The 25891-nt window shown below is 39.9% G+C and overlaps 1 protein-coding gene across 6 annotated transcripts in view; it reads left to right on the top strand.

Annotated features, from left to right (window-relative positions):
• The window catches only part of camta1a (calmodulin binding transcription activator 1a), a 376005-nt gene that overhangs the window by 10551 nt on the left and 339563 nt on the right, over window positions 1–25891 (top strand). For all 6 annotated transcript variants that reach the window (XM_049581562.1, XM_049581563.1, XM_049581564.1 and 3 more), the window contains one exon: window positions 8628–8731. In XM_049581562.1, the coding sequence (XP_049437519.1) occupies window positions 8628–8731 (104 nt within the window). The remainder of the gene's footprint in view (window positions 1–8627; window positions 8732–25891) is intronic.

Genomic DNA, 25891 nt, shown 5'->3' on the forward strand with positions numbered 1-25891 from the left:
TTGCTGAAAGGGTTGCTTAATTTTTTACTTTTTTTTTGTTATCTACAGACAGCATCATTCACTACGCATGATAACTTGTTGCTTGGCTACAGCTCATGTGCAGCAATTGAAGGGAGTATGTTTTTGTTTCTGGTATCTTAAAATTTCTCACCCCAGTTGATGAAATATGTCTGAGCTAAGCTCATTTGGCTGACTGGGCTAATTTTGGAGCTAAACTCTTAGGGGCATTTTTGGTCCAGCCCAGTGCATGGCTGTCATCCAACCTAATGATAACAGACATTGCCATAGGCCTAATTCAGTTTTCACAGCACTTCTTACTGGACAGAGATGAGAGCCAAGTGTTTATCCACAGGACCACTCGTTCTTGTGCGATTCACCTCCCCCATGTTTCAGGTATAGCTACAAAAGAGCAGATACTGTTACACTGCTCTCCACATCCTTAAGCCATATTAACCACTGAACTGTTGTGGAAAATGTTTGCATTCAAACTGTTACTATATGCACCGCCAGCAGCGATTTGTTGAGTGATCTATAGCCAAAACATTAGCTTGCAATTTCTCCACAATGTGGGCACAGATTAAAAAGAAAAACTGTCACTCCCAGAGCGCTCTGAGACAGAGACGGAAGAGAGAGGGTTTTGCGTTCAGGGCTCGGATATTGATTAAAGATTTGTTTTTGTCAGCCTTTCCAGTCTCATGACCCTCGCTCTCGTCTCTAGGGTGGGGCTGGAGCAAGCTAGCATGACAGATACCCTCAAATTTGGCCCAAGTGTTTGCTTAGCAGCCAGGATCAGTGATAATCCAAACATCAGCACATAGAAATATATATATCTTTATATCCATTTGACAGAGGGTGATGTGAATTATGGAGGGGCACAGGCTGCCTCTGTTCAGCACACAAATGGCCAGTGATGGCAACATGAAAGCTGCAGACCTGTAGTCTCTGTGTTGAACAGAGCTCCTCTCCCTGTTTAGCCTTTTGTATGTGAGCTCGCTCATCAAGATTTAGAATGTAATTGGCTCCAGTGTGCCAGCTCAGCTCAGCACATCCTCTCATGTAACAAGCTCTGGTATCAGCCTGTCTTGCACTTTACTGTTTTACAACCAAATAGTAGTTTTCTGTGTATCCCTTTCTTGGCTAATGCACAAGCAGTCATTAAGCCTGCTGTTTGGACTCCAAAATAAATATTAAACCTTACGTCGGGAGCCCACAAGAAAATGCAAAGGAGTGGAGTTCCTTTCAGGCTTTGATCAACTCCTGGTTAAGAAAAAAAAAGATACATTTACATTTTCAAAGCCAAATTTCTCTGGGTAATTTGTTGTTTATGCACTGATCAAATCAGACAATTTGATTAGGAAGAGCTCGTCTATATTCTGTAAACCTATTCCAAATCTGGCATCCAAGCTATTCCCCTGTCGGTTGTTTTCAGCTGACGCACAAACCACAATATATGTGGATTTTCATGCCACAGCGGACAGATCTTTAATTAGTAAGCAATACTTTGTTGGAACGCTCACAGTTCCTCCTTCACATCTGTGGAAATGCCCGGTGGAGGGAACAGTAGACATGCAGCAGCTGAAATACTATTAGTGTAGATAAATAGCAGCTGAAAGAACAAAACCGTTTAGAGTTATGAGAGCGTAATGCTGTAGAAAAGAAACCTCAGCATTCAACAACAGTTATGTTGAGCTCACCTTTTGTGTGCTGTGGGAGCCTGGTGAGAAACGCTCTCGTGTAACAACAAGGCCCCTCTCAAGTTAGACAAGGACTCACAGATTAGAGAAGGCCAACTCCGAACATCTAAAAAAATAAGTGTCACATCTGAAACACATGGTTTATTTAGCAGCACAAAGCACGGTGCACTGTGTGAAACATGACGGGATTTTGCCTGTTCTTCAAAGAAATACAGTCATCCATATCTCAGAAGCTTGAACACAGTGTGGCCCTCTTTATAATCTAATGTTAATGTACTATAGGCTGCTAAAAGGCCTCTACTGTATATGGACCATATGGGAGTCGATAGGCTGGACCGCTCCCTGGTTTGCCGTCTTAGTTTAGCGATAATTTAGCAGCGAAAATTAACATCCGCACCAGCCTGTCTTGAATAAATAATGATTAAAAAATACCTCAAATAAATGCAACACTAAGTGCTTTGTCCATTTCGCCGCATGCTGCAAACACCAGGGAGGCATCTCAGAATAGTTCGCTTAATTTGAATATTGTAAAAACTGCATATCATGGGTATATTGTTAAAATGCAGATTTCCTAATAAATATTTCATGGCCTTAGATCTGTAGATATATAATGTTATTATATTAATACTTGGTTGCAAATCCCTTGCACTCAACGACAGTCTGAAATTCATGATTCGTAGACATCAACAGACACTTGGCGTGCTCCCTGGTGATGCTCTGCCAGGCCTGTGCTGCAGCCATATCCATTTCTTGCTTGTTTTGGGGCCCTTTTTGCCTTCAGTCTGGTCTTGGGCGAGTGAAACACATGCTCAGTTGGATCGGATCGAGGTGAGGTGACTTGATTTGGCCAGATGAGAACATTCCACACATTGACAATTAAAACAACATAGTGGCTTAGTCTGTATCATAGGATAATTGTCACACAGCACAGAGAAAGTATCCTGTCTGCACATATCTGACATGCATCTAATCTGTAGTAGGGGTGTGCCATATCATATCTGTCATATCTGTCGCATTGTTGACATATTGACGTCATACTGTTACCACAGCAACAACAAGGATAGCTGAAAGCAAAATTATTATCAAATCCTCAGTGGCTCCAAAAAGAGGAGCAGCTTCAGTAGTGTGGAATAAGCTGTGGCATCCTGAATGTTTTATGAAAAGCCCCGGACTTCTTAGACTCTTTCAGTGAGTTACCACTCAGAGGGAACTCATTCAGCGGCTCCTCTGGCAGCAGCACAGTGTCTCTCCCTCTCCTCTCACTGTGTGCACATGGGAGTTGGTGTCATTTAGCAATTTTGTCATAAACCTTTGGTAATATAAACCTACATGAGCCTCGCAGCTCGGGAAAAAAAAAACTACATATATGTGAATGTGCAATAGTTGTGGTATCATAGCCTGTCACAGATTAAAGCGTGATGATTAGAGGAAAAATGGCAGAGCATAAAGGTCCAGGTGGAAAAAAAACCCCAACTCAGTCATTTAGGATTTTGCTAAAAGAAGGAAATCACCTGTTGATTTATATATATATAGATCCCAGGGGACACTTTTTTGTATTTGGGAGCTGTTTAAATGTGTAATTTGCGGTAGATTTTATTTTGTTGGACTAATAATACTGTATACAGAATCTGAATCTCACTCTGAGTTACTGTTGTTGTTTACAAACTAAAGAAATTATATCTCAATAATATCTTTTTTTTTTTTTTTTTTTAATTTTTTAACCAATTTAAAAACCGTGAAATATTGTGATACTATTTGAGGGTCATATCGCCCACCCCTAATAGGCTACGTTTTTACTACGTGCTTCAGTCGGGGGTTTTCAGGCTGTGAGGTAAGTCGCAGGGGGCGGAGGGAGAGACGTGAGGCTGCAGCTACAGGTGAAAGGGACAGGTGTTCTGAAAACTTTATTTTGAGCCGTTGATTTGGCCCGTTTATCATCACGGTCAGCAGTCGGAGCAGCAGCAGCGGAAGTGACAGCTCGTCGAGGCTATTAAGGTATTTCAAACTCCAACTGCCGCGGTTAACGCTAGCTTGGAAATTGTAAAGTTAACGTTACTCCAACTTTCGGAGTCATGAGACGGTCAAATTTGAACACAGACATGTTATACATATAAGCTAAGTCAGACTGTTACTTAAACCTTCCAAGGACTTCAGTATCCATCGAAACAACGTCCATAACGTCGCGTAGAAACCAAAGAAAAAAGACGCTCCCTAAAACAGACGTTGGTTTAGAAACAACGCATTTTAAAGTTTTCGCCAGTATAAAAGTAGTCCAGGTATGTTTAATTGTACTTTAATGGTAACATTGCAAACAGGAACTGCTCATAGTTAATTCGTCATACTTTTCATTGTAAAAAATCGGCCCAAATCTAAACAAATATAGGCTAAAAAACGCTTAAAAAGTAACGTTTTAGCTCATAGCTAACATTATTAAGCTAATGTTTCCATGGAAACGTTGTAGTTCCTGTTCCCCCAAAGAATTATTGGAACTGTAGTTCCTTTTTCATATATACCAGGATTTGGCAACCTCTGATATCAAAAGAGCCATTTTTGAGTAGTAAAAATAATTAAAAAAAAATCTGTGTGGAGCTGCAAAACATGTTTGAGCCTTATAATGAAGGTAACATAGCCTTTTAAGTCGAACTGTGCATTCCAGTAGGCGTACTACCATACTATATGCCAGAAGAAGATTTAGTGTGTCCCAATACATAGTAGGCTATGTCAAATGCAGTATGCCAAAAATACCAGGATATTCTACTATATCCGGTCCGATTTTGCAGTATGCAAGCCAGCATCCTTTTCTGGCTGTTCTGACCCACAGTCCTCTGTGCAGAGGAGGATACGTCACATCAACTGAGCCGCAAACAGATGACAGCTGTTTGACAGCTGTTTGACAGCTGTCAGAAGTCCCCGTGATGGATGACGGCGCATTTAAGTAAATGCTGACCAGTCGAATAATAACAATAGGAATATTAATTGATTAAGTAAACAAAATAATCAAACAATAGGACATAACTATGAAAATGACAACAACAGAACTGCAGATGTAATTTTACTGACACAAATATGTTAGAATCTGCAGTCTGTGCAGTTAGAACTTTTAATTTACACTTCATATGTTGTAGAATAACAACAGAACTCAGAAAGTGGTGTTTGTTTATCTTCAAGGTGAGGGATATAAAAGCAAGAGGGTCAAAGTTCAGTGCGTAATGCTATAAGAATGTATTATGTCCTGACTATATGCATACTGCATGCAACAGGATGTACTTTTTAAAGGCAGCTGCAGTACCTACTAAAAGTAAAAAGAAAAAGTATGCAATTTGGAACGCACCCTCTATTAGCCTAGATACTAATTGTCTAAATCAGTGGTTCCCAACTGGTGTGTCGTGGTCCAAAAGTGGGTCTCTGGCCCATTTTTAATTTTTAAGTACAGTGAATTTTTGGCACAAAGCTTTTTATTTTGAAGTCCCATTTCCTGCTGTAGAGTGAGTGAATAACGGACAGCTACTTGACAGAGAGAGCAAACTAGCTCGATGACATGGCCAAACACAGTTATGACACTGCATATAATAAACTGTGTGGACCTTGAACTAATGACTAAGGACAAATCTGGACCCATGGCTGCACCAGAGCTGACAGTGAAAGCAAACAAATCTGTCCACAAACTGCTAAATTCTCTATTTTATTCCGAGACTTTTACTTTTTTAGATTTGGCAATCATAACTAACCAGCAAGGGAGACTGAAGACTAGCCACTGCTGTCGAGGTTTGGCAGAATTTCGAGGAAAAGGTGCCAGGCAAAAGATATATTACACACATTTTAGTTGTTGAAATGTTAAAACATTTTTTTTTTACTCGGTATACAGGCCTCACATTTTTACAGTGGGAGAATGTAAGAATTTCTTTAGGCCTACAACACTGATAAATAAAAGTTAAAATGTTAAAAAACAAACAAAAAATCGTAATCATTTCCACATATTTTTTTTTGTCAAATCCACAGGGAGCCACTGGAGAGGGGCTAAAGAGCCACATGTCTGGTATACATTTTAATATAGGCTATAAGCTCTTATGAGTCTTTATAATATAGTTGCATATATTTAACATTCAGTATGTTTATGCACACATTAGTAGGCCTAATCAATCTGCAATTTCAGCTTTAACCTGTTTTCAGAAGCGTCCATGTAAGGTTAAGGAATTAGAAGAAACCCATTTAACATGGTGTTAGTCCTGCAGGGTTGACACAGGTTGCTCTGTTATTTGGGTGGTGGGGGTTGTTAGCTGACAAAAAGCTGACAAGACTGGCATTTCAAAGTAAAATGCATGTTGCACTTGTGTCACCTTTTCGTGTGCACGGCATACAGAACTGGGATGTGTTTTGCATACTTCATGGGTTCTGTGGCAGAGAGAGTTGTCAAGCCAACAATACCATGCACAAAAAACATGTTGAGCAATGCCGTGTGTAATTACTGAAATTATTAAAACTAAATTAGAGACTTGATTGCATTTGTCAAGATCCTCTATGCTGTATATTCTCATCCCAAATATTTTAGCCTGCTGGCAGATCGAGCAGACATATCCTCCTACGGTGGATTTCTATCTCGACTCTCTCAGTGAGAAAATCCTCAACATACTTGAGACATATTCCAATTCAGCTCTGTCTCAATGGTGTCATAGGAGGGTGTGCCAGAGAGCAGCACTGAATCCTGAATAATCTGTGCAGAGACAGACTTGCCATATGTATCCGCTACTACTGCTGTCTGCCGGTTGCAAAGAGCAAATCTTCAGAGCACATTTTGTAGGATGGGAGACGGCCAAAGCTTTGTACTGACCCATGCTCTATCTGAGCGTGGATCCAGTGAGATTTTGTATTTGTGAGTGGCCTTCCATACTGAAGGCCCTTGCTCTTCTCAAGCCTTTTAGTGAAAGATAACAGATATGTGGCACTGCATTAAAGCCAGACAACAGCTTCTTGCTTATTTTAAGTTGACGATACGTCTACACATAAAAACAACTTCCTTTTTTCTTTGGTGCCTCTCTGATCACTCAGTTGCAACATGTTTTCCAGTTCTGACGGTGAAGCCGCTCTGGTGGTACCTTGGAGCAGATGCTGTATGTGATTCTTAATTGGGCGAAGCGAATGATTACAGATACCTGTGCAGCTCATATAAAACAGTGTCTACATGCAGAATTATAGGTACAGATGGAAATGGCAAATACTACAGATCCACTCCTGCGTTCCTTTGGGAGAGATGATGTTCCACCTTATGCATTACACTCAGAGGCACCAAGCCAGCTCCATCTCTGTGGACCCACCGTGTTCATTCCCATTGAATTTTCCATATGGGGGTTTCTGGGCAGTAGCACTCCTCTCTTGATCTGATGTACAGCAAGTTCCATACTCTCTTGTTATATCCTTATAATCAAGTGCACTACTGTATTATTTGTATGGGCTTCAAAGTGGTATTTTGCTTCAGTTGAACTTTTTTGCTTTTTTTTCCCTCACAGTCAACCACTGATATCAGCTACCCCAGGGATCCATAGTCAGCACTCATATTCAGGCTTTTCTCTGTCTCTCCCTTTACTTGCCCATTCCCTAGTATCCTCACCCACAGTTCTATAAATATGAAAGAATGTTGTTTTCTACTTGTAATGTGTTTTCAAGCGAAATTGCGCTGCAAATAAATGCAGTATTTTTCCAATACCTTTAGTGAAAGTATTCACATTCAATCCACACACATTAAAACTGAATAATACTGCAGATTCACTTGCACATGCTTCAACATTACCTGGATTAAGTAACTCTGCATCCGAGCTTTGCAGTGTTACAGTCCGTAAATGCATTAGACGTGTGGTATATACAAAAGATTAGATGTTCAGCGTCTGTGTGAAGGGGAGACAGGAATAACCTAAACTTTAGTGGCAACTAGAGACAGGAAAAGCTCATATTGTTGGCTTGCTGTGCTTTATACGCATGGTGAAATATTTCCTCGATGACACAGGCTTACATAAGTCTATCCACCCTATGAAATGAACCGTACACCTTTTCCACGCAGATTTTTTAGCTGTCGATGCATCTGGTATTTATGTTTTTGCACTGGTACTATAGCATAGTCTCTGGAAAATGTTCCTCTGTATTTCACTACGACTGACAATCTTTTTTTTCTCCATTTAAATTCACTGTTAATGATAAGATTCTTGCTTAGACTGTCCTCATTTTTAATGTAAATTACTGGAATTATTGCCACATAAGCCTATATCTCATTTTCTAATATTAAAAAAACCACCCAGAGACGATAATAGGATTTTTCATGATATTATAAATTCAACATGTGTTTGTCTCCCCAAACAAATATAATTTGTTCACATTTAAGCCATCTGCATATTTGAGCAGGAAGAAAGCAATGGAATGAGATGAACATTTGAATGCATCCATGCATGAGGGCATCTTTAAACCTTACTGTTTTATAATGGTTGTGAACCGTTTGTGAAATGTAAATTATAGATTGAACGACATACATTATGATGTAAGCGTTGGGCCTGGTAATTGTAATTATTTCCCTGAATAATATACCACATTCTAGCGTGCAGCACACAGATTCCCATACCAAATCCCCATACACTTTAAAATCACTCAAGGGTGTTTATTGTGTCTAAATAATGAATAGACACAGCCTTTACAAGTTGACAGTGAAAAATTTCTGGTGAGCTCCCCTGATAGAATGCATTTCACAGTAAAATAATTTAGCCGAGCACAAAATAAAATGTATGCAATACTCTCTCCTTAAATTAATTTCCTAATTCAGTTGGGGATAGTTATTTTACAGTCAGCGTTTTGCTGCAGAGAGACTGATAGACTGATAAAGAGGGAGATGAGCAAGTCAATAAGGTATAAGGCCTGTACTAAATATTCTGTTTTGTTTTGCTCTTGTTCTAGATGAACATGGACATTTGAAAATATACCTGCCCAAGAAGCTGCTTGAATGTCTACCAAAATGCACCTCGCTGCCAAAGGAGAGACACCGGTGGAACACTAATGAGGTAAGGCCACTGCTTCTTAACACTTTCTACTCAGTCCATCCCTTTGCAAAGGTACCTTTCCATTACGGATGTTCCTGACGACTTATTTCCTTGACGGTTACACAGAAGTTTAAACCTAGAGAAGTAAGTCCCAAACTTGTGATGTCATAAGATGGAAAGTCTGGAGCTGCTCAATAGATAATGAATGGGAGACTGATTTTGTGTACCCATAGAATGTATATATATGTATTTTAAATATATACCCAAATGAGCTGTATTCTATTGTGGTGCTGTCAGTATACTCAGAACATTCCCCTCAGTACTCACTGTCATAGAAAGTGCAGCTCCAGACTGTATACCCCATGACATCACAAATTTAAGGTTTAACACTCAAATTTTGAATTTGGCAAAAAGGTTGTTCATGTTTACTAATATTTTTGGACTGTCTCAGACTATAGGAATAGGATGTATGAATTTTTAAAAATGGGTGTAGTTCCCCTTTAATTTTCTTTCCATTGACTGATTAATTGACTAATCGTTGCACCTCTATAGGGGTTTGCTGAGAAAGGCTAGTACCAGCTGCTTGCTCTCCTCACAGGTTAATGTCCACACGCCTGTGCTGAATGTGGTTGTGCATTGCTCTGGTTGTGACATGCCAGTTTATTCTGACACAGCCTACATACAACCTTATTTCCATTTTGTGGCAAATTTAAAATACTGCCGAAATACGCTGTTTTACAAGATGTCATCTTTGTCCTGCTTTTCATCTCGGTACCTGCAGGGCAGGTCGACCAGGCCAGTGTTTTTTTTCTTCCCCTCTTTTTTCACAGCAATGTTAACAGTAGTAGCTAATGTGTGCTCGAATTTTATAAAGCAACATTCGAGGAGACAAGACATAAAATCTTGGTGCAAATTATGTCATAATTTAAATATTTAAAGTAGTAAAACAATAATAATTTTGATATTAAGTTAACCTGACTAGTATTGCTGGTGTCAACTAGTGAGTGTGGCAAAGTTGAATCGACTATAGTTGCCTAATCGTGCATATCTCTCCTCCATAAGACATGTTGTTCTTCCAGCCTTTTTACAGACTGATTTTTAAGCGGTGTTAACTCTTGGAAAATCAGCATAACATTAGGTTTCCTGATGCACCAAAATATTGCTATGGAAAAAAACAAAAACATTTTCTTAACTGCTCTGGTTACTTAAATATGTCAGATTTTAGGTTTAGTTTATTCTTTAATATTCCCTTTTCAGATTACAGCAGTTGGTCAGTTCAGCGTGATTGTTTTAGTTATGCGAAAGGTTTTTGCAAAATTTATTTTTTTCTTATTACATTTTACATTTCTTATCTATAATTTTAAAGAAGTTTTAAAGCTTCAGAAACATCTGTGAGCACCTCACCTTTGCAGTAATTGAAGTTAAATGATTTCAATACTTAGCTGCATCACGATTTTTTTTCCGCTAGCATGGAGAATTCATTGCCACTGGGCTTTGCTTGGATAGTCTGACTTTAATCATGGTGTATGTTCTTAGGTTCAACATAAGACTAACCCACAACGTAAACAAAAACCTCCTCTCTTTTCCTCTGTCTTCACATTTAAACAGAGACGGTTGTAAAGTGTCTGTCTCATCTTGCAGTTTATGCTTGCTTTGGATTTGCCAATACTCATTCTGTAAGGAAACCCTGTTGGGCATGTATCGAAGGTTAAAGTCAATTGCATGTTGAGTCTTATTCACAAACCTTCACCGCCGCTGTATTTAGCAAGCATTATGAGGGGGGCTCTTGATGTGAGCGTAAACAGTGTTTAACATTGGTGCTGTGAAAGCTCAAGGTGTCTCGCATTTCACATTTGCATCACATTAGGGAAGATAACGCACCACTTTACATTTTCTCTCTTGAAAATCAAATCCAAAAACGCTTTGCTTTTGTTAAAAGATGTAACAGATGCCCTTTGCTATGATTTTCCTTTTTCTTTTCCTTAAAGGCTTAAAGGACGTTTGAATTATTTTTTAGCACATGATCATTGACTTAATAGAAATGTTGTTTTGTTTGATGTTTGTGGTGTTTCACGTGTTAAAAAATATGTTTTAGATATGAAAGTGGAGTCTTCTGGGAAAGTGAACTGCAGAATTACTTTCTGCTGCCTAAACTTTAATCTACTACAGCCATGTGGTAGACACATTATATGTTTCTAGTATTTTATATAGCAATTTTCTAAATGCAAGAAGAAACTGGAATACATCCCAAAACAGTCTTCATGATCAATACATATGCATAATAACTGACTCACTCTTGGATTATTTTACAGCGTGTACCAACACGACCTTTTAAAGTGGGGTTGTATGAGGTACTTATCCATAGTTAGTGTATTACCTACACTAGATGTCTGTTGGCACGCCCTCAATTTGGAGAAGCAGGCAGGAGCACTGCCACAGAATCTGAGCAATGTGCTGCTGTGGATGGGGGCAGAAACAAATCATATTTTAGCCATCTACAAAAATCAGTATCAGTGTAAGTGTGCTCTATATTTAGAATATTTTCACTGCTTCATCTTGCTGTCAGACAGCGATTTCCAACACTGAAGTGAAGCCGTTATATTGCTTTTGTCAAAGCCAGACTCCACTAAGAATACATTCATTTAACATAGTTTAATGCAGGAGCTCCTGGTCTGCCACCGCCTCAATCTGTTTGTTTGTGTGTGTCCTTGGAGTTTAAAAGGGTTAGCTTGAATTCACCAAGGTCACACATAAACAAACTAAGTGATCATGGTAGCGGTAGACCAGCACCTCCTGTGTTAAGACAGCTAAAAATACTGCTTTTGTAAATGGTATCTGGTGGCTTTGACGATAGCATAGATGGGGAACTGAAGCTGTTCACGGCTTCCTCATTGGAAAGGGCTGTCTGTGGCAAGGTAAAGTGCTGAAAATATTGACAATATAACGTACACTTAAACTCTTATTGATTCTTTTTTAGGTGGGATTTTTCTTTAGGTGGCTAAAATATGTTTTGCTGCTGCCCCCATCCACAGCAGCACATTTCTTAGCTTCTGTGGCGGCACCCCAGCCTGCTTCTCCAGATTGGGGGCATGCCAACCGACGTCTGCTGTATGTAATACACTGACTGGGGATAAGTACCTCATACAACCCTACTTCAAAAGATCCAGACTATCCCTTTAAGTCTTAAACATGACACTGTATTTCCCTAGCAGGGACTTACTGTATGTTGCTTCATTTGCCTCAGAACTCATTTGCCAACCTGCTCTTCTTCTCAGGGGACAGGTTGATGAGTTCATCTCTTTTGTTTCCTCTGATGATAGATAGGAAAGCTGGTTGTTCTTTTCCAAGAATAACTGGTAGTAATTAGCCCTAAATACACACCATGACAAATCTTAAAACCAATATGCAAAAATCAACCATCCATGCTTTTGATTAACACATTGTGACCATATAAATATAGTCATCTGCAGTGATGAAAGTTAATTGACTGAAAAACAACCAGATGATAAGGCACCAGACAGGCTCGTTTCTAAGGAACAGGATATTCAAAAAGACAATCTGTCATTGACATACAGTTAAATATTATTTTGCACCGACTCCATGTAGCCAATATATTTTAGAAAATAGATGAAGGGTTTCATTTATCTGTGGTAAAGATGTGGATCTGTAGAAGCAGACAAAATTATGGTGGTGATTACCACAGCAAGAAATACACATATCCTCACACTGTACATCAATTGCAGTCTCCATCCAAGCCTCCATCTGTCATATCTTTGCTCACTAGCACGGCCCTAGTTATGAAAAAAATGTATAACGCTTGTGTGTTTCTAATTGGCTGATGTTGTAACTTGTTTGCCCTGTCTGACCTGCATTGTGCTGCTAGCAGTCTAAATTAATTAACATGACTTTGAAATTGATCTCAAAATGTAAGTCTAAGCATTTGCTGGGTATAAATGCTGTCGGCTACAGTTGTTAGCATGTCTTGTCATTTATTACCAGATTTAATCATAACAGACATATTTCAGCAATAGCACCACATTGTTGTGTTATTGGGATGCAGATTCTGCTGTGGATGTTTGGTGGACTGATAGGACATTGGAAAGGACTGGCAAATAATAAAAAAGAGAGACGGCTTTGGTGGTGATTTGGTATGCATGCCAGTAGTGTTTTCCAGGGTTGAAGAGAGCAAGGCGACCTTTCCTAAAATCAAGGACGTTTCTTTTTTGTGCAGACCATGCAAATCAGAGTGTTTGTGCCTCATTGGTAGCAGACAGGCAGGAAGGGAGGGATCAGAGAGGCTCTTGTCGGTGCAATTGTGTGACTCTTAGTGAAAGTGACACCTCATCAATTCTGTGCATATTTCTGGCACCAGCTCAGCATGCTTAATGCGCTAATTTCCCACTTTTTACGTTTAAGGAATCTCAGACGTCTGGAAGGTTAGAGCTGCTAATATTCTTTTGATATTATGTATTTTGCCCATACAGCCTTGGTGCTTTATGTTTGAAAACTATTGTTTGTTGATGTGATGGGCTTTCAGGTAAGATAATATAGATTCTCCAGCAGACATATATATATATCAGATGTCTGCTTTCATGTGCATAATAGATACATCAGATGTATTAGTCAGTAATTGGTTTCTGTTGTAATCAAAGCTGGGGCAGGCAGAAATCTGAAAATACAGGGAAAAAAGGCAGATTTTTTTTTTTTTTTTTTTTTTTTTAAAATACACTCTTCTCATGCAGCTACCTTCTCCCTCCCCTCTCTGTCCTAAGCCCCTCCCCCCAGATGGCTATGGGCATATACACATGCTTCATACAGTAAACCAGTGTTTCCCATACACTAATTTATTGAATGCTATTTCATTGCACAGTTGCACACAGCACATTCACTCAGCCCTTCCTGCCCCCCTGCTCTTTCTTTCAGTTTATCAGACCTCAAATCAGACAAGAGATAGCTAGCTAGCCACGCCATGGTCTTTCCGCCTCGCTCCCTGCCGCTGTGGACTGCTTCCTGGGGATGAGATCAGGCAGCAGCTTGGGAGATAGACCTTTGTTCAGCAGCTGTAGCTGCTCAAAGTTGGCCAGCGCAAACCCCTCAATGCCTGGTGTCACAGAGGGCTGGTGGCCGGCAGCACCAGGTCTAACCTATGTAACAGCAGCAACAGAATGTTTGCTGATTCAGCGGGGGTTCAGGGCTGTCCTGTCCCCTGGTGCTGGAGTTTGCACTGGCTTGATTCAGGTTGCTGTTTCCACTGCCTGGGGGTTTGTCTCTGGAGCTGTTGCCTGCTCTCCTTGAATGAGCTGGTCTGTAGTGGCAGGTAGTGAGGTGAAGGACACACTGTTATTCGAGGCTCTAAGCCAGCATTAGCTACATAAACATGAACTTGAAGCTGCAGCTGTGAGACTTTGGTTCCGATAAGTCCATATTCCTTTTTGAGTTGCTTTGCAGTGAGGGCAGTTGTTGCCAGTGCTGGAATAGCAACCTTCTCTACTGGAGTCTCTCCTGCTGAATCACAATTCCACTTAAAGGACATGCACCAGGCCCCCAGGAAAGCAGCTCAGCCATGCAGCTAATTGTTCCTAGTGGCCACTAGCGGTATTGTAGCCAAAAAAAAAAAAAAATCCCCCCTTATAAAAAAGATGTCTGTCAAACTGTTAACAGGACACTTAAAACTGCAAACAAGGTCAATTATGACTTCTGTTGTAAATTTTTGACCACTGAGGTCTTACATTTGTAAAACTTTCCTCAAGCCAAATAAAGTGATTTAAATATCTGTGATGTCATCACAATGTAAAGCCTATGAGCTGAGTGGGAACTCGTGGGTGGGGCAGGTGGGAGAAATACTACTGTGCAAATTCAGTTGGCTGCATATTGTAGAGGTAAACCCTGGAGCTAACAACTTCCTTGGCGTATTTGACAGGCTGGCAACTAAAATCTATGCGTTGCACGGGCATATGCATTTGTAGAACAGCCAATAGGAATGCTTCTCTTTGAAATGTCCTGTGATTGCCCAAAGTCTCTCGTCACAGGTGAGGTGCAGAAGCCTTGTGTTCTCTCAAACCTTTTGAATTACACTATGCTCAAAGTTTATTATGGGATGTTTGCCCAATGATGCCAACATTGAACTGCCTACCCCAGCTTATAGTTTAACAATCATAATTCTTATTCTTTTCCCTTGCCGCCCACTTTTTGCCTTGTTACATTGTTTGCATCTTGTTCAAATCTGTGATAATTCAGTTTCATTCAAGAAGAGGAACACTTCATTTTACTTTTGGTGGAAATGACTCAGGATACAACTTGCTGCTTGGAAACTTTAATCTGGAAGGAGAGTGAGTGGGGGCTGTGGTGTTGCTGGTGAAGTGAAGTGAAGCTAATGCAGAACTATTCATTTCTATCTCATTCTCATGATTCCCCTGTGTAGTTTCATGAGAAGAAGGTGTGCAGGAATACATTTCAAGCATTTACTGGAAAATTAGATAAACCAATCGAATCAAAATTCAGGGGAGGGGATGGGAGTTTAGAGGGTTGAATGGTACTCTCGTCTATGAATCATGAGCAGCGTGCAAGGTACGGATATGCTATCAGCCTTCAAATTATCAATGGGAGAGAAGTACCTGGCAGTGCTTGAGAATTTATAGAGGAAAAAAAAACAAGGTATTATTGAAAGAAAGACAAAAGAGGTCATGATTGGAATAAAAAATGTGCGGAAATTATCTAACATTTCTTTCTCACATGTGAAAATGAGACAAGCCCACTTTATAGTGGGTAAGTTGCAAACAAGAAACCTTCCACAAAGTCTATATTTACCTTGTTTGTGTCACTGCTCTTTCAGCCATTGATGTCCCCGATGTCTCTCAGGTGAGACACATAGGAACAAATCTTCACAGAATTCCTCTCAGGTCTGCAGCCGAGTGCTATTGTCTGCTCAGTGCTCTGGCACGATGACCTCTATTTTGCTAGACATTTAGGTTGAGATTAGAATCTTTTTAAAGAAGGACATCTCACACAGGAACGGCTTTAGGCTTATATCCCTTTCAAGATCAAACACAGTCAGCCTGATGTTTGGTTACGCTGGCATGAAGGTTGCACGACTTGAGATGTGCTGGAGAATTGCAATTTTACCACCGCTATTTTCAGGATGGACTTCTTGCTCTTTGGTTCACTTTAGAGCTCTGATTCAGGCTGTGTATTATTATAGGAGTCAAAGCAAGTGTATCATCCGTTAGGAAACTACCAGTCAAAGAAAGGAGCTGATTTTATTTAGGCTTGACTTTTCTGCTATTCAGTTTGAGTTTGCCCCTTAACTGTGTACTTCTGTAGCAGCTCTTATGGGCATAGTGTTTGAGTGACAGCATTTATGAGTTGCTACTAGAGTCCTGAGGACAAGAGCGAGCCATATTTTCTCTGCAGCAACATGCTGGATTAGACGCTTCAGTGTTAGCCTCCTTGCAGACATAAACCTTGCTGACTTTTAACAAGTGGCTCAAATGTGTGACATTACAGAGCATTGACAAACAGAGAAAATTTGCCAATTCTGTAGAGGCGACTATTCCTAGTCACTCAGTCTTAAAAAGCAGAGGCAGAGAGGGGTACAGCATGAAGCCTTGGTTGAGGGAGGACACTGGGCCTAAGCTGGTGTGACACCCTCAGCCTTTAATGAACGGCACAACGCTCTGAGTACTGTGAGCTCCCACTTGGCTTAGAGGGGACTGCTTCTGAACTGGTGCTGAACCAAAACAGACGAGAGAGCATCAGCTCAGGCCTCCACCGGCCTGCTACACATTTAATGCCCCTGTCGTCAGGAATAATCCTCTCTGCCTCACGCCACCGCCAGCAGCAGCACAGCATGGTGCCTACATGCAATATGCCGCCGCTCAGGACAGAGCAGGAGCACCAGAAGAAACACTTAGTGGACTCACCGGGCACCGGGCTCTAACAGACAGGGAAGCAACAATCAGAAACCACAACAAATGAAATTAAAGGCAAGATTGGATAAACCTGAGAGACTGTCAGTAACACTGTAAGATAGGTGCTATATTGACCAGCACAATTGGATGCAATGTGGTGCAGTCATTCACTCCTTATCTCTGACTAAAACATAATTTGTGTTAACCTGTGTTAACCCGCTCCGTGTTATCTTGGATCCTGCTGTTAACAATTTAATGCAACAATACACACTCTAGAATACAATTATGGGGGAGATGAATATTTTTTAATCATTCATCTTTTTCTTTGGAAACAGTAATGACTCATTTTTTAAATATAAAATATGAAAGGACAACATTAACAATGAAAAGGTCGTTCTTGACTATTGAATTTCAGTTCACCATGGTACCTCTTGAATGTAACGCCACAACCATTCAGGTGTCTAGTTTTCTCTGGCCAGCAGTATACTTTGAATCGGAATGAAATTTAGTTTGTAAACACCAAGTTTCACTTTTGACTTGCTGAACTTGCTGCAAATTTTGTATCATGTCTATCCCTTTTTACACTACATTTAAAATACAATACATTTTTATGCTCCATGCCGGCAATGGCCGTGGTCAAAGGCATTATGTTTTCAGGTTGTCTGTCCGTCCCATTCTCATGAATGCGATATCTCAAGAAGGCCTTTGAAGGTTTCTTCAAATTTGGCACAGTTGTCAACTGTGGGCTCAAGGATGACTGATTCTTTTTTGGTGGTCAAAGGTCAAGGTCACTGTGACCTTGTTTATGTCTAATTCTTGTGAATCTGATATTATAAAAAAAAAAAAGCCTTGAAGGAATTTCTTCAGATTTTGCACAAATGTCAGTTTTGGGCTCAAGAATGAACTGATCAGTTTTTGGTGGTCAAAGGTTAAGGTCACTGTGACCTTGCGTACGTGTCATTCTCGTGAGCACAATATCTCGAGAACACCTTTAGGGAATTTCTTGAAATTGGCACAACACTCTACCTGGACTCCAGGATGAACTGATAAGAATTTGGTGGTCTAAAGTCAAAGGTCACTCTGACCTTGCCATCATCTCATTCTCATAAATGCATTAATTTAAGAAGGCCGAGAGGAAATTTTCTCAAAGTTGGCACAAACATCCACTTGGACTCAAGTATGAACTGATTATATTATGGTAGTCAAAGGTCACCATGACCTCATAAAACATGTGTTTAGCCAAATATGTAGCTTCTTTGCAGCAGCATCTATATTTAAAACATTGTCAACTGTCGTGGCTTCATGTGAACCTGGATAGACAGATGTAAACTGCAACTTAACTGGTTTGCGGAGGTGTACAAGCGTGATGCAGTAATTTTAGTTTTAAATGGAAGTCCTTTGGACCACGTGTTTCCAGTTTACTTCTTCTTCTTCTCTGAGCATGTCTTTTCCAACTGTGCTTTAAAACAGAATTTAACACAGGAAATTGGTTAGCGGAGGTGGTAAGTGCTGAAACCCCCCCCCTCCCCAAGTCTGATTACACCGATTGATGATACAAGTCCAGCTGGTTAATAGGAACTCTAAGCTAAACAGCAAATTGCTGCTCTGATTAATCTCTACAAAGCAAATGTACAATGCCGTCTGAATAAGACAGACCTGACACAGCTAATCCTGTTATTAAAGTAGTTACTAGATGACAGAAATAATCACCTCACTCATTAAATACATGTCCTTTGCTGCTTGGTTTCCCCAAAGCTTAGTAAACCTAATATTATATTCCATAAAAATATAATAATGTCTTCTGGCATTAGTTTAGATGCACTTTATTTCAGGCAAGGCGGGGTGCCCCCACTACAAAAAACACTGCGGTAAACCCTGTGCAACCTCTTCAATTTGTTGTGTGTGTTATTAGATAGACAGACCTCAAGTTGTAGTGAGTATACCTGCATTTATTTATAGCACAGTATTCAACACCAGCTCAGCCATTACAAACAAAACAAATTAGATTTTGTGTGAAGTGCACAGCAGGCCTAAGACTTTGGCTTGAAACTCCCGGTGCAAAAGCTGGAGCATCCCTTTTGGAATATGCTGACCTCATTAAAACACTGTCTGGATAAAAACTTTCTCCTATGGATTAGAAGGACTCCTATTAGAGATATCTGACTACCTTGGACAAATTGCCAGGTGTTTGACTCTCCATTGCCAGCTCTGATACATTTCTGTCATCACGCTTCCAGACCTGAACTGTCAGTGTTGTTTTTATGGACGTCAGAGCTCGGAGAATTCACCTAATCGAACACAAGGTCATGCTTGATTAAATGTTTATCTTCATTTGAGCTCCTTGCCATGCATGGCTTTCTCTGTGGAGAGTAATTAAAATGAGTCCCACCAATTGCAAATGTTTACAGAAATGTTCATTAGCTTCTCTGGGGCAATCAGTGGAAAGTAAAGGTCATGTTTGTCCATCTATCTGTTTGTTTGTTTATCTGTTTGTTTTTTATTGTTGTTGCTTGTCTTTTACACATTCTGGGTTAGATGCACACCATGTTTCTTCAGTAACAGGTACTGAGAACACGTCAATGAATAGAGTAGGAGCAGCAGGGTATCCTGTGGGGATCCTTCTTAACCAAGGTTCAGATTTTATTTATATCAGCTCTTCATTGAACTACTCAGTTGAGGTTTCGATGGCAAAATGCCTGCACAATTTATTCTGGCTGCTCAGAGAGCACAGTTATTCAGCCGCAGTGTTGCAGTGACAACTTTTCACTATTTCTTTTCAAAGTGTTTTTAATAGCAACACCCAGGCTAATTTATGTCTATGTGTTCAGTCTGTGTGGAGCGATCATATACTTTCATCTTACTGTAGTTTCCACTCAATTACAGTTTACTTGGTATATATATATATTTTTTTCATCATTTGGCTGGTGGAAGTAGAAGACAGGAAGATAAGGAATTGGTAGAGTTTCTGTGGATGGCTGACTTCATAGTAACTTCCTGTGAGCTTGATAGCTTTACTGATTGCTAGTGTTGTAGCTTACTGTGAGGTGTCAATTGCGAGGCTACGGTGTAGTCAGGCAGTTGTAATAGGAACCCACCAGTTAGGTCATTGAGGGGGTCTTGCATGCTACAGGGACCCTTTGCTTTTTCCTCTGGATGTGCACATCAAGGCAGGGGTCCTCTGAAGACAGGGGTACCCACTCAAAATTGCATGACCTCTATTGTAGCTGATACAGGTCACTCTGTCTCCTGTGGGAAGCCTCTAAATTGAACCCAGCTTGTGTCTTCGATTTCTTTCCAGCTCCCTCTTCCTCTGGTCACCCTCCTTTACTCTTATCTTCTGTCTCTTTCCCTTTTCCCTCATGTGTTCACTGAGCTGCAAAGCTATTCAGGTATAGACGGAAAGATTTCTACCTTTTCTCTCTGAATTGCTGGGTCAGGATTTTTCTGTGCGGAACCATTTTGTAATGGAGTTTAACTTTATTTACTAGATAAAGGAAAATGAGTTCTGCGTTTGATGTGTGCGTCTATGCTTCAATAAACTGTTATATTGTTCCATATACAGTAGATGTTCATATGAGTGAATACCTCTGTTCTGCCAGCCATGTCTGGGATTGAATGGCAGGAATCTACATTATCATATTCACTTTCATGATCCACTCTGTAATCTAAGTAGCTTCTTAGACGTTTTAAGAGCATATTTGCAAGCTGATATGATTTTTTAAGTGGATCTTTGTATAGAATATAGTAGAAATAGGACCAAGATATTGTTTTGCAAGTCACAAAGATGTCTCAAGTCTTGCGCTCAAGTCGCAAGTCAAGTTCCAAGTCCTAACCTTTGAGTTTTAAGTCCTTAACAAGTCATAATGTGCATAATCCTCTTTAAATGCTCTTTAAAATTTGTATTTGTTTATTAAAACAAGTTTGTTGCAAGTTGTTGAGTCTCCAGCTGTAATTTTTGATTATTGATTTTGCATACTGCAATTTGTTTTTGTGTACCACGTGTACACCAACAAAATGACATTTTATACTATTTTTTCCAGTTGGTGCTCAGTAATGTAACATTAGTTCTTTATGGTTCTCTCCTGCAACTTGACCAGATGCTGTCGGACTGGTTCCAGCAAAGTGGAACTGGGGAATTCAGTGTCGACTTGCTGAGAATGAAAAGAGTTATTGTGAGTTGATTCTGGAAATGAAAGGAAATGAATTGATTAATGGCACACTCTCTAAATGTCATAGTTTTTAATCTTTTGGCTTTGGGGGAAGGTATCAAGTATTCTCGAGTTAAAAGGCTTAAGTCCAGTGAAGTCACGAGTAGGGCTGGGTATTGCTCTTTGATACCAACCAAAATAACCCAGTACCAAGTAGTATCACAGCTTCTTTTGTCAAACAATACCTAATTTCAATCCTGTTTGTACCAAGATCTAGAAGAAAAAAACTATAGACACTATTTGTGTAGTTTTGCTTGCAGCCTATCATACATGTGTTCTTTGATTTAATGGGACGTGTAAATTGCCCCACTACTGCAGCAGCTACAGCACATACAGTCTGTGGTTTGGAGCGCTTTGTGTTTGACGGAGTTAGCAGTGAAGCGTGCCGAGATGCCACCAAAACATTTGAAAATATGGTGGCATTTTATGCAACTGAATGCTTCCGTTCACATGATTGATATAGAATGAAGCAGGAAAAAAGCTATCAAATTAAGTACTCCATTGGTATCGTATTGGTCATGGTGTCGTGATTTTTTAAAACAATACCAAGACCTTGTCACAAGTCATTGGTGTTGCTAAAGTTCAAGTGGATTTGGAAGTTGTTGTTTAGTTGAGTGTGTAGTTATCAAATTTGTGGCTCGAGTCTGACTTAGGTCCAAGTCATGTGACTCGAGTCCACATCTCTGCAACATCGTGTGTTTTTCCACTGGTGGTGCTTGAGATACTGAGCACGTCTAATCTCTTCAGCTGGTGGAGAGTTTGTCCATAATCAGTTTGGATGACAATGGTTTTTGGCTTAATTAGGGACGGTGCTCTGGTGGCATTCATGTATATAAACCTTCTTAATCAAGGTATCTCCTCTTCTCTTTGGGATTTAGCATATCTGTTCAGCCTGCTCCTGCTGCACTCATAACTTTGTTCATTCCTAAAATAACTTCCTTAAATTTCTCAGATAATGTGATATTCAGAAAAAGCCTTTATTGTATAAAAAGAACATAATTTGTATGATTTCTTTTACTTTTTATCTCCAGCAGCAATTAACAGATATGAAATTAACAACAAGCAGCCTCTAACCATTTAAATAGAGAAGGAATTACAGGAAATTGGCCAAAATGAAAACAAAAAGGAAACCAAATTGGGGCTTGGAGGGAAATCTGCTGCTCACAGAGGAGGTACATCAGAGAAAACATATAATAAAAGGGGAATTTAGTACCACATTGACAAGAGTAGACAAGTAGAGATGCATGGAAAGAGATTGCAAACAAAATTAATGCCAGCTTTACTCTTGTCGTTTGTACCCTGTGGAATACAGAAAAAAAAGAGTGGTTTAACATTTTGTCAGAAGGGTGTCAGGAGATTGCGGCATACAAGAAGGCCGCTGTTGCAACTGGTAAGCTATAAAATGACTCTATTCTGAATTATGCATATTACTTTGGATAACGTATTGTTCATGACCACTGCTATATTGTTCAGCGAGTGTGCTTAATGCTTTGGGACCGCCGCCTGTACAATCAAGTGTTTCAGGCTGACACTGCATCTTAGGAAACAACGTGAGAGAAGAGAAAGACACAGTTTGATGCTCTGCAGTGTATCTCAGGTAGAGTAGCCTTTGTAGGGAATAAAGTTTTATACCCCTACACCAGACTGTAAGGAGGCAACAATATAGATAATGTTAAATGACATAGACACAATAAATGGCACAGTGTAGTGAGAAATATACAGGTGAGTGACTGTACTTAAGGTACTCAGTATGTCACCTGACTGATCTGCTAATAATTTCACATCTATATTTCCAAACCTGTCCTGTGATGATGATGTTATCTGGCAGAGATAGCTAATTATCGACCTAATATAGATGTTCAGGAAAGAAATGTGTATGAGAAGTATGACAGCTTTTTTTAAGAGCATATGTTGACCTTCATTTCATATCAACAGTTTAATATGTGTAGTAAACTCCAGGCGTGACATGATTTCGATTCTGAATCAAAAATTGAAAGAAACAAGCTTTCAGTTTAGATCCAAAGAAATCAAAAGCAGGGAATCAAAAGCAGGATCTGCGAAGTATTTTTTTCTCTTCACCTCCACCTACATTTGTGCATCTTAAAAAAACGAAGACAACACCTTTTGAGACTCCAAGGCCATGGAAATAACAGAAACAGAACTGTAAAATCCTCCTGCTTCACTGAAGTCACTGCAGTGGCAACATTTTGGCTTCCCTGTGAATTATGTAAACAACAAATGCTTTGTTGACAAAGAAACTACAGTTTGACGGCTACGCTAGTGAGGTGAAAGTGAAGCATTTGATGGCTTTTTGCAGGTGAGGTAGCTCACTTTGTGTTCTCAATTTACTGTTTATCATTTTAAAGTCTGCTTAAAGCAAAAATAAATATGTGTAATGAGTTAGTCACACCACAGATGTTTATTCATGTGTTTATTTGATTGAGAGAGCCAAGAGAGCTTGTGGGACGTAGTGAACTCTACGCTCACACACTGACACTGATGCTATGCGCTCTAGCGTTAGTATTAACGTAGTTTTTATATAGAAGGGGGGGTTCTGTTAATGATGGCTGCAGTGCATCTTCGAGCCCTGATTTCAGGCCTGCCCAAAAAATTCTGGTCAGAGAAAGGGTGAAAAACAGTCTAACTCCACAAGTCTACACAGTTCTCAGTCTTTTCACATGTTTTCAGAAAGTATTTTTTAACATGTAGAATGTGTTTGGAAAGAAATTGATTTTGCTTTATCCAGACTTCAAAAACATATGACCTAAATATGACCATATGACCTCAGTGTGGTACATTCTTAAAAAATCTGGCAGCTATAGCACACTTGATACCATGTAAGCTATCTTTTTTCCCCCTCTTTATTTATTAGTTTACATATTTAACAAAACATGGATTCAAAAGTACAGGAAAAAACATGTTTTTGTTTTTCACTCCCTGAGAACAAACAGTCAAATAAAATCCAGTATGAAATAATAATGTGCTCTCATTAAAAAAAACAACAACAAAAAATAGACAAAGTGTGTGTATGTGCGCACACACGCCTGCAATTTAGTATTAAAATTCTACAGCAGATGTTAAGGACCAGCAGTACTGGAACCTTGTAGCTGTTCAAGCAGATGTGTATTCAGGGTTGCCACACACTGCTAAAACTGTCCTTGGGTCCTTGTAAAGCGAACCTTATCTTTTCTGGCTTCAAAAATTGTAATGTATCTCTGACCCAGTGTTTAAAGAAGAGGGGGAGGGGTCGCCCCCTACCAGTTAATTAATATAGTAATATCTTTTTAATGAAGAAAATGTTAATAACATTTGTCAGTGTGTGAAACCTATAATCGGTTGATCTTTGCAAATCAAGACTTGATCGTCTAATAATGTCTTAGCCTTCAGTGCTAAAAAGAAGTTGATGCACCCCCAGGATTTGGATCGACGCCTCTGACAGTCTTTATAAGGTTTCATTTTAAGGTTACAATGGGTCGTATTTATTTCAAGGCCATTGTTTCTGATTGCATTATACTGTTCTGTATGATGTCCCTGGCATTTTGTCCCCTGTGGTTACTGACCAGGTTGGATATACATTTTAAGCACCCTCACTTCCCCTCTAAATAGTTCTGATGGAGTACATCCATCTTAACAAACACCATCTCGGTTGAACTCCTTTTGGAAATCTCCAATAACACTGTTCCTTTGCTGGGCTGAGCCCGGGCTGAGTTCATATTCGGGATGCCTGCCCTTTCGGTTATATTTTTGTTGTCCATTTTTAGATGTTCTAAGTTGTTTCGTAACGCTTCATGTAGCTCAGTATTTGTTCGGCTCTACTGCTTGTCCCATTTTGTATTTCACCAAGGTTAAACAACAGCGCTGGCCGGCAGAAGAACACCATGTATCTTTTTATTTTTGTTGAGAGAGTGAAAGCAGGGAGAGAGGCTACTTCAACGATTCCTCAGAGGAAAGAGCATCTTTTTTTAGTTATATCAAAGGAGCACATCATTTCCACACTATAACATGTTAGGATGGAGTTGAGTTCGGAAGATACTTCATCTGGCACCGGATGGAGGAGGCTGCCCTGACTGAGAGTGGATGTTTCACAGACGTTCTCCAGGAAATCCCTTTGACTGTTCTTTGGACTCAGTAGGAGGCCTGGCGTTTGGGTAATCACTGAAGGCCACATGGGTTCTTCTGATTCACGGCATCCTTCCTGCTTACCCCACTCACTTTCTTTGGTCCATCTCTCTCTATCTCCGTCTCTCTCTTGCTGTCTCTCTTGTTGTGTGTTGGTCTTTGATCTCTAAAGGTCCTTGAGAATGAGGAGCCAGCAACAACAGCAGGCTGGGATTCTCTGTGGGCCTGTTTGGATCCCAGCCCATCATGCCCTTTTCTATCTGATGGACAGCTCCAGGCATGGCAGTGCCTCTATAGCCCTGCTGCATTAGGCCTTCATCTGATTAAACCCTCTCTCATTGTCAAAGGCGGGGAACTAGAACTAGGGCTATCATTGACCTTGTTTGTAAGCAGCAGGGACGGCCTTAAAATGCAAGCATTTTCTTACATTTAATCATCCTTTAATGTCTTTAATAATATTTTTTTTCTCGCTAAACCACAGTAGCTGTTAAGATGATGTCTGCAGCACTTCCCAGTTTTGGGGAAAACTGTGTTTAATGGAGCCACACGCTGTCCTTCTTATATTTTTTATTTTTAGCTCTCTCACTGCATGTGCTAAAGCATTTATAAAATTTGCAGACGAGGAACCTGAGCATTTGGCAGGTTGACACGACTGTGGATGCACAGCTGACTGGGCTGTCATTTTCTCTTGTATAAAACCTGGCTCTTCCATCTAGAAGCAAGGGTGACTAAATAACAAGGTGTTTGCATCAAATCAGAGATTCTTCAAGTAAGAAGTCAAGTCTTATTTCCAGAAATTGTACTGCAGCTTGAATACGTCCTATTTTCTAATTGATTAACTGCAGGAACTAAAATTATTTTAAAACACAATTCTTTTATGATATAGTGAAATACTAAAACAACAACCTTAGTAAAATAAACTATACTTAAAACTTTAAAAATATGCT

This window comes from Epinephelus fuscoguttatus, linkage group LG7 (genome assembly GCF_011397635.1).
Source record: "Epinephelus fuscoguttatus linkage group LG7, E.fuscoguttatus.final_Chr_v1".
Lineage (NCBI taxonomy): Eukaryota > Metazoa > Chordata > Actinopteri > Perciformes > Serranidae > Epinephelus > Epinephelus fuscoguttatus.